The sequence below is a fragment of the Aotus nancymaae genome, unplaced genomic scaffold (assembly GCF_030222135.1).
Source record: "Aotus nancymaae isolate 86718 unplaced genomic scaffold, 86718_ANA_hifiasm-v0.15.2.pri h1tg000049l, whole genome shotgun sequence".
Classification (NCBI taxonomy): Eukaryota; Metazoa; Chordata; class Mammalia; order Primates; family Aotidae; genus Aotus; species Aotus nancymaae.
Genome location: NW_026988463.1, coordinates 29,007,040 through 29,017,488, shown reverse-complemented (window position 1 = coordinate 29,017,488; position 10,449 = coordinate 29,007,040). Strand labels below are relative to the sequence as shown.

The 10,449-nt window shown below is 36.3% G+C and overlaps 1 protein-coding gene across 3 annotated transcripts in view; it reads right to left on the bottom strand.

Annotated features, from left to right (window-relative positions):
* LOC110569393 (zinc finger protein 722-like) overlaps positions 1–10,449 on the bottom strand; it is a 79,772-nt gene that overhangs the window by 14,034 nt on the left and 55,289 nt on the right. For all 3 annotated transcript variants that reach the window (XM_064362702.1, XM_064362704.1, XM_064362703.1), the window contains one exon: positions 107–233. In XM_064362702.1, the coding sequence (XP_064218772.1) occupies positions 107–233 (127 nt within the window). The remainder of the gene's footprint in view (positions 1–106; positions 234–10,449) is intronic.

The window sequence follows — 10,449 nt, the reverse complement described above, 5'->3', positions numbered from 1 at the left end:
AAGCAGAATTCTGAAACTCATTCATGCAAAGCATAAATTCTGAGAAAACAAAACAAAATAAATTATTAAGTGTGGAATGTGAGTTGTATATTGAAATTATTCTCACCCAGGAACACCAGGTTTCTGTAGTTCTCTAACATCACATCCCTATACAAATGTTGCTGAGAAGAATCAAGGCATTCCCACTCTTCTGGACAGAATCCTATGGCCACATCCCTGAATGTCAACATTTCCTGAAAAACATAACATATTTAGCAAGTGGTCATAGGAAGAATTCTAAACTTTACATCAGGTAAATTGAGAGCAAAAAGAACTGTTTCTGACTTATATCAGTGTAATTATCCAATGATATATATATATATATATATGTATATATTTGAAACAGAATTTCAATGCTGGAGTGCAATGCATGATCTCTGCTCATTGTAACCAATGGCTCCTGGATTCAAGTAATTAACCTGCCTCAGTCTCCCAAGTAGCTGGGATTACAGCCATGCACCACCATGCTCAGCTAATTTTGTACTTTTAGTAGAGACAGGGTTTCACTATGTCGGTCAGTCTGGACTCAAACTTCTCACCTCAGGTGATCCACACACCTCAGCCTCCCAAAATGCTGGGATTACAAGCATGAGTCACTGCACGAGGCCCAATAAAATACTAAAATACTCTCTAATGTATTCTTTAACTCTGATAAAAGAAAATGGCATAGGATCCACAAAACTACTGTATATACAACACTTTTCTTGATCATACAGTATAAAATGAAGGACACCAACACAGACATATACTTCTGAAAGCTATATTTATATAATATAAAATAAGCTCTCTACAGTTAGTAAATAAAAACTTCATAGTAAAATAGAAACGCATTTCTCAAATCTTATTGTGTGCAACAATAAACAGGAGCTCTTGTTAAAATGTAGATGTTGATTCTGGAGATTTAGAATAAAGCTTGAGTTTTTGAATTTCTAACAAGTTTGCCACTGGTGTCATTGCTTTTGGCCCAAGGATAATATTTTGTCAAAAATATAGTAAGTGGCACAGCACAGGTTTTCAGATTATTTGACCAGTAAATGAAGATGAGAGTCTTCATTTTTTACAGCACGCTATATGTCAAGAGAATCTAAGAAAAAAGAACTATCAGATTAAATTCAGTTTAATGTTGGGAGCCTTCCTGTGTGAAATCTTGTAGAGCGAGTTTCACAATACAGGGAGGCTAGAATCCAGATACAGTGTCTCTGGGAAGGAGGAACTTGAGATCAGATATCCAGGAAAAAAGGAGAACCACCTTAAAGATAAACTAGAGAAAGAATGCATTCACAAGGAACAATGCTTTAGCATAAACATAAACAATCATTAACCTTTTATGAGGACGTATGGCATTTGTTAATCTTTTACCTTGCATAGTTGTGAGCACATGATTTGTCCACTGATTACTTATCTAGCTGTAACAATTGAGGAACAGAAGTCTGAAAAATGTATATATACAGAGCTTCTGAAAGTAAAGTTGTTGGAGCACTGACTCCTCAACCCTCCTGACCCCATCTGTCTGTCTTCTTTCTTTCCCGTGCACCCCCCACTCAAGCTGGAATCCTCTTGCTGGCTGAGAGTTCCTGGCAGTTTAATCTTTTTGGTTTTTTGCCCATCAGTTAATAAATCTCCCCTAAGTACTGATTAATAATAAAAATTAAAATAGATAACTCTAGAGTAGAAAAAATCTGAAGAACATATTTACCAAGTGAATACAATTCACATCAACTATAATAAAATAAATTGATTTCAGATGGTGATGTGCACAGGATTATCAAACACTACTGTGATACTATGAACTCAAAAAAGAGTCAACTTAATCTGAATCTAGTCATAAAGAAACATCAGTTTTAAGGAAAGCTTAAGCTGCAACTATTTCCCATGTTCTGTAATCTCTAATGGTGTCTATAAATAAGTTTAGTTTTAGCATCCTAGAGAGGCAGCTGCTTCTAATTATTTTTTTAGATGTAGTTTTACTCTGTCACCCAAGCTGGAGTGCAATGGCATGTTGGCCTACTGTAACCTCTGCCTACCAGGCTCAAATGATTCTCCCACCTCAGCCTCCTGAATAGCTTGGATTACAGACACCCACCATCATGCCCAGAAAATTTTGGTAGTTTTGTGGAGATGGGGTTTCACCATGTTGGCCAGGCTGGTTCTGAACTCCTGACCACAGGAGATTCTCCCACCTCAGCCTCCCAAATAGCTGGGATTACAGGCATCAGCCACCATGCCCAGCATCTATTTGTTATTCAGCACTTTCTGAGTTTTCCTGGGCTATAAAGGCCATTCTCATTAAATGTGTATTTTTATAATTTGCTTGGCATAGAGTTAATGAAAGCTAACAGCCTTTTTCCTCACTGATATCGAAGGACCTCATCCCATCTCTAACAGGAATCTTGGGCATCCACAACTTCCCATGTTCAAAAGCCTCAAAAGGAACATTTGTAACATTACATGTCATAAATTCATGGTGATGACTTTTCTTGGCTTATTACATGCTGGATGCAGAGAATAAAGAGAAGGCTCTGACATATAAGAAAGAAGTATTTCTCAGAGTCCCTTGCCTATTATAAGAAAAAAAAAAAGAGGGAAAAGAAGTTAAAAGAAACTTATTAGGCAGGAACATCACAAGTAGAGAAGTAAACATTTGCAAATTTTACAAACATGACATTTCAGAAGGAAAAGTGGACACACTACCTGACCTGAAACATATTCACCTTAGAATAAGCCAGTTTTTCATTTTTCTCCTTCTGTGTAATCCCAAGACACATTATAATCTCCACAACTTACACCTGCATCTTTAAAATATGCCTTTGAAGCATCAGCAAATCTCCTTCCCCTATATCACCAAACCCACAGGCAGAAGAACCTAGAATTGCAGATAAAGTCTGCCTTTTTCTCTTCTTTATCACAAGAGCAGTTCAGAAACAATAAAATCATATAAAAAACAAAATATGAGCTTCCCCTTTCCAATACTCAGGTGTCCTCCTCTGCCAGACATGCCAGCAATTTTTGCTGCAGCAACAGGAATATGGGCCGCCTTGACCTGACCATGCCAAACCCAAATAGCAATCTCTATGATCTTTGTTTGGAACTAAAGCTAAACTCGCCTCTCATAAATATATCTGGAAGCACTCATGGTTGACTCTGGGCTCACCTTAGCCTCACATGTGGCACTTAATTACAACAACATGGCTGCAGAGGAAAAGTGGAGCAAGATGACTAAACAGAACCCTCTAACAATTACCTCCCTGATGCAACAACAAATTGAAAAACTATCAAAAGAAGAAGCATCTTTATAAGAACCAAAACTCAGGAGAGTAATAACAGTAAACTGAAGATGGTAAAAAAGCAAGCCCTGGATTGCCAACAGTACCTCTCCTCCATTTCCTGGTAAATCAGCTTGGCAAGAAGAGCAAATGAGTGCTTACAGAAAGAACAGTGCAATGAGGGTGAGACATTGCAGTACAACTCAGTGCTGACTGTCATAGCAGAAAGCAACACAGGGCAAAGTTCAGCCAGAGCCCAAAGAGAAAACACTTATAACAGTCCTGTCAAAATGTTAATTGTCCATTATAGTGGTCAAAAACCAAGCTTCAGATAGTCCCACCACCATGGGCTAAAGCACTCTGGGGTCCTGAATAAATTTCAAAGGCAGTCTAAGCCACAGGAACTGCAATTTCTGGGCAAATGCTGGTGTTTTCCTAGACTCAGTCAGAAAACTTGAAGTGCATGTGACCTTGTGAGATACCAACAGAGATGCCCATAGATGTGCTTACATTATCCTTACCCCAGACACAAGCAGTGCAGCTCAAAGCTTCAGGAGAAACTTTTTCTGTCTACTTGAGGAGCGGAAAAGAGAGTAAAGAAGACAGTGTCTTGCAATTTGGATACCATCTAAGCCATAGTAGAATATGGCACCAAGAAAAGTCCTGAGGCCCCTCATTCTAGGACATAGCCCCTGGGTAACAGTTCTAGACACATCTTGAGCTAGAAGAGAACATACTGCATTGAATGGAAAAACCCAGTTCTGGCAGCATTCATCACCTGCTGACTGAAGAGCTCTTGGGACTTGAATAAACATCAACAATGACCAGGTAGCACTTGCTGCAGGCCTTGGATGAGACCCAGTGCAATCCAAGTTGTGGTAGCCATGTGGAGACACTTCAGCTTGAGGAAAGGAGAGAGAAAAGTAAAAAGAACTTTATTTTGAAACTTGTTTACCAGCTCAGCCATAGTGAGGTAGAGTAACAAGGGCTCTTGAGGTCTCTGAATTTAGGCCTTAGCTCCTCGATGGCATTTCTGGAACACTGGGCCAGAGGGAAGCTCACTGTCATGACGTGAAAGATGCAGGCCTGGCAGAGTTCACCACAACTGATGGAAAAATGCTTGGGTCTTTATTGAATATTAGCAGTAGCCCGACAGTACTTGCTGTGGGCTCTGGGAAGAGCCATTGGGTCTTCAGTGAGTATCAGCAGTAGCCCGGCAGTACTTGTTGTAAGCTCTGGGAAAAGCCCTTGAGTCTTCAGTGAGTATCAGCAGTAGCCCAGCAGTACTTGCAACTTGGGTCTTTAATGAATATCAGCAGTAGCCCAGCAGTACTTGCTGTGGATTTTGAGAGTTGGTGGCCAAAGAGAGTGGCTCCCTATGCTTGAGAAAAGGAAGAGAAGACAAGATAGTTGTCTTGTCACTTCAGTGCCAGCCAAGTCAGAGCAGAATAGGACACCAAGTAAATTTCAAAGGTTCTGACTCCATGTTCCAGATGACATTGTTACTTTCACAAAGATGATTGCCCTGAAGGAAAGGACATGGGTCTGGCTGGATTTACCATCTCCTAACCGAAGAGAACTTGGGCCTTCAGTGAACATCAGCAGTAGCTAGGCAGTGGTCACAGTGGGCCTTGTGTGAGACTCAGTCCTGTGCCGGCTTTGAGTCTGAAACAGTAAAGTTCTAGTGATGGTGGCCACAGAGGTACTTGTGTCACCCCTAACCCAGCTCTAGGCAGCTCGGCATGAAGAGAAAGACTCCATTTATTTGGCAGAATGTAAGAAAAGGGAAAAAAAGAGTCTCTACTAGTTTGCAAGCATCACAATGTTACAGGGTTTGGGGTTTCCCTTAATGCAGATATGACTGCAATAAACAAAAACTTAAATTACAACACTGCATTCCCTTTGAATTCTTAGAATGCCTTTCAAAGAACAGGTATATAAAAAAAAAAAAGCCCAGGTGCAAAGACAAAATTAAAAACCAAACTCATTAAAGCCCAGGCATCAATGAACATTCACAAAAATTAAGATTATTTAGGAAAACATGATCTCATTTAATGAACTAAATAAGACACCAATGTGCAATTCCTGAGTAACAGATATATGTGACCTTTCAGACAGAGAATTCAAAACAGGTCTTTTGGGAAACCTCAACAAATTTCAGAATAACACACAAATAAATTAGAATCTTATTCAATAAATATATTTAATTAAAGTGATTTTGAAATATCAAAAAGACATTCTGGTGTTGAAAAACTCAAAAGACATTGAAGAATGTATCAGAATCTCTTGACAGCAGAACTGATCAAGCAGAAGAAAAAATTAGTAAGTTTGAACACAGGCTATTTGAAAATATAGTTAGAAGAGGGGAATGAAAAACAATAAAACATGCTTATCAGAGCTAGGAAACAGCCTCAAAAAGGCAACTCCAGGACTTATGGCCTTAAAGAGGAGGGATAGAGATAGTTCAGGGTAAGGAATAAGAACTTCCTACACCTAGAGAAAGATATTAATATTCAAGAACAAGAAGTTATAGAATGTCAAGCATAATTAACTTAAGACTACCAAAAAGTTTTTAATAACAAAATTCCCAAAGATAAAAGATTCTAAAAGCAGAAAGAGAAAATAAACAGATAATATTCAAACAAGCACCATATGTATCACAGCAGACTTTTCAATGAAAACCTCACGGCTCAGAAAACGGTGGCATGACACACTTAATGTGCTGGGAAACAAAACAAAAACAAAACAATCCTAACAATTTTTATCCTGGAATACTATATCCAGCTCAAATATTCTTCAAACAAGAAAGACAAGTAAAAACTTTTATAGACAAACAAAACTGAGGAATTTTATTAACACCAGACCTGTCCTGCAAAAAATGCTAACAGAACTTTTTTAATCTAAAAAAAAAAGGCATTAATAAGAATAAGAAAACATCTGGTAGAAAACTCACTGATAATATTAAGTACAGAGAGAAACTCAAAATTTTATAGCACTGTAAATGTGGTATGTAAGCTATTCATATTTTGAGGAGACTAAAAAATTATTCTATAACTACCTGTAGTTATTAAATATAATAACTCTTTCTCTACATTCTGTTCAAGGCCAAAACTCTTACATTTCCTTTTTGAGGCTGTTGCTGTTATTAAAAATACTAACAAGTTTAAGACATTGACAGCATAATAAAAGACAGGATAAATGGCAGGCAGGGAGAGAGGAAAGACATCAAAAATCAGATAAAAGAATGACAGAAGTGTATTTACTTACCAATAATAACATTAAATGTAAATAAATTAAAATCTCCAATTAATAAAAAAATATAGACTGGCCAAATGGATTGAAAAAAAAAAAAAGACCCAACAATCTCTTGCCTAGAAAGACACACACATTCCCCATAAAAACACATAGCAACTAAAAATAAAGAAAAGGAAAAAGATATTCCATGCAAATGGAAACCAAGTAAGAGCACAAATAGTTATATTTACAAAACAAATTTTAAGAGAAAAGCTATAAAAACAGACAATAGTCATTATATTATGATAAAGTGCTCAGTTCAGAAAGAGGATATAATAATTGTAAATGTATATACACCCAATACTGGAGAATTCAGATATAAAGCAAATATTAAACATAAATTAAAAAATCAAACCCCATACAGTAATAGCTGGTGACTTCAACACCCTACTTTCAGCAGTGACTAGATCATCCACATAGTAATATCAAAAAATAAACATTAGACTTAATCTGCACTATGGATCAAATAGATCTAATAGATATTTACAAGCATTTCACCCCACAGCTGTAGAATACAAATTCTACATCTCAGTACCAGGATTATTCTCAAGGACTTATTATATATTAGGCCACAAAGTAATTCTTAAAATATTTACCCCCAAATTAAATTATATTAAATATTTCTCTGACTATAATAGAGTAAAACTAGAAATCAATAACAAAAGCAACTTTGGCAACTATACAAACAAATAGAAATTAAAATTAAAATATACTCCTGAATAATCAGTGAGCCAAAAAACAAATTAGAAGAAAATTTAAAATTTCCTTGAAACAAATGAAAATGGAAACACAACATGCCAAGACTTTGGATTAGCAGTACTACAAAAAAAGTTTATAGCAATAAGTGCCTACAACAGAAATAAGAGAAAAAAAAAAAAAAAAAGACTTCAAATAAACTATTGATGTATCATAAAGACCTAGAAAAACAAGAGCAAACCAAATTCAAAATTAGGAGAAGAAAATAATAAAGATCAGAGCAGAAATAAATAAAAAATTAGAAAATATTTAAAAAGAACATTAAAAAGTGAGTTTTTTGAAAAGAGAAACAAAATTCACAAAACCTTAGCCAGCCTGGTTGGAATTCAGGGCCCGATAGTGTTGAAGTACTTTGAGATCTGAAGTTGCCAAGTACACTGAAAGATAGAGCTGAAATGACAAACTGCTCTGCTATGAAGCTATTTTTTTCTAGAAATGTTCTTAAACTACTCTGGAAGAGACTGTATATCACAAATACATAGATAAATATTCTGCCTGCACATTTGGGTGCAAGCCAAAGAGAGAAAAGCCTCTTTGAATTAAAGTTTTGTGGGGACCTCATATGTTTATATCCTGTCTGGTAATTCTGTACAGTCTTTGGGAAACACAATTTAAAACAAAATTATCTGGCCAGTTGTGGTGGCTCACACCTGTAATCCCAGCACTTTGGGAGGCCGAGGCGGGTGGATCACGAGGTCAAGAGATCGAGACCATCCTGGTCAACATGGTGAAACCCCGTCTCTACTAATACAAAAAATTAGCTGGGCATGGTGGCGCGTGCCTGTAGTCCCAGCTACTCAGGAGGTTGAGGCAGGAGAATTGCCTGAACCCAGGAGGTGGAGGTTGCGGTGAGCCGAGATCGCGCCATTGCACTCCAGCCTGGGTAACGAGCGAAACTCCGTCTCAAAAAAAAAAAAAAAAAAAAAAAAGACCAGCCCGGCTGACATGGTGAAAATCCATCTCTAATAAAAATACAAAAAAAAAAAAATTATATATATATATATATATATATATATCTCAAAACTAGCCAGGCATGGTGGCAGACACCTGTAATCCAAGTTACTCAGAAGGCTGAGGCAGAAGAATCACTTAAACCCTGAAGCTGGAGGTTGCAGTGACCCAAGATTATGCCACTGCACTCCAGCCTGAGTGACGGACTGAGACTCCATCTCAAAAAATAAAATAAAATCTCCAAACTCAGAGATGCTCTACAATGGTAAAGATATTTTTTTATTTATATAATTAAACCAGAGTGTGATAGGTAACATAGGCAATCTGCTAAGACATTACAAAAACAGAAAAAAATCAACATATTAAGTCCTTAGGTAGAAGTATTAACAGCAGAATTTGTCATATATAGGTTATCCTAAGTTTACCTGGTAATTGAAAAGGTCATGTGTATATAGGGCACATTCAATGAGAACATAAATTGGTTAAATTCTCACTATGTTTCCCAGGCTGGTCTCAAATTTCTGTCCTCCTGCCTTAGCTTCCTGAGTAGCTAGGATTACCAGGGTGAGCCACTGCACCTAGCTATGTGTTGAATTTTTTTAAAAAGTGATCTGAAATACACATGGTTGGCTGGAAATTTATATCTGTAGTTAACAATGATCCCCTCAACCTTGCTAAAAGAGCATCCCCTGCTCACCCCCAATGGCCTGACATGGTCCCCACTCCCACATAGGACACAAAGAACCTGAACTAGACCATGAGATGCCTCCACTCCAAACCCAGAAATCACCATACCACAGGCTCTGTGGTGTGAGACACAAAGAACATGTGTAACTAGTCAAAGTTGACTTTGCAGTTGTGGGGCTTAGCTTCAGGCCCTTCCTCAAGCTAACTTTCTTCTCTATTAAATGTCCTTGGTCACATTCTCAAACATAATTCTAGAAATGTCTAGATTTTTAATCCTGCTCACACTACCTTTTGATGTCATGAGTTACTATCTAAACACATTTTAGAACAGTGCCTAGCATACTGTATACAGCATTATCAAACATGATTTCCCAGAAAAAAATACAAACATAATTTCTATTTGTAGATAATATAATATACCTAGAGACCCAAGAAATTCAATAAATACAAAGATATGGCATAGTGGCTGCATAAAAAATCTGTTTATAAAATAAATATAAAAATTAATGTCCTATCATATTGAGATACCATGTTAAATACATACTACAATGGCTAGTATTTAAAAACAATAATATAACCCCTATAACAGAAATTGGTGTAAGGTATGAGGAGAAATAGGAATTTTTTTTTTTACTGCTGGTCCAAATGTAAAATGGTACAGCCACTATAAGCAAGTGTAAACATTTCTTGAAAAAAAAAAAAACATAACATGTACATTCTATATTTAGAACACAGAATTATATGATCCAGATATTCCACTACTAAATATATATCCAAAAGAATTAAAAGCAGGAGACTAAAGAAATATTTGTATGCTTGTGATTATGGTGACACTATTCCCAAAGGCCAAAAGACGGAAGCAACCCACATCTTCATCAGTGAATAAAGAGATAAACATGATATGGTATTTACATGCAATGGAATATGATTAAGCCTTAAAAAAAATTCAGACACACGATGAAGTTTAAGGATATTATGTTAACTGAAATAAGCCAATTTTAAAAGAACAAATATTGTATAACTCCACTTACATAATGTACCTAGAATGGCAGAATTCAGAGACAAAAAGTAGAATGGTGGTTATAAGACACAGTGCAGAATGGGAAATAAACAGGTGTTGTTTAAGAAAAGTAGAGTTTTAACTCTGCAAGATAACAAGAGTTATGGAGATGGATGGTGGTAACGGATGCAAAACAATGTGAATGTACTTTGACATCACATTATGTACACTTAATAATAAATTAAAGTGAAGAATTTTATGTTATGCACATTTTATCATAGTATTATTTTTAAATAATTTTCATACAGAAAAACCAATAAAAATTTAACATATACAATGAAGGAGAAGATGATGTGACAAAAGCTAAAATAAATACATTTAGGAGGAAATTTTAAAGAAATATGTAAAACATAAGAACAACTTTAAAAGACAAAAAATAACCTAATTTTTTTTGCAACA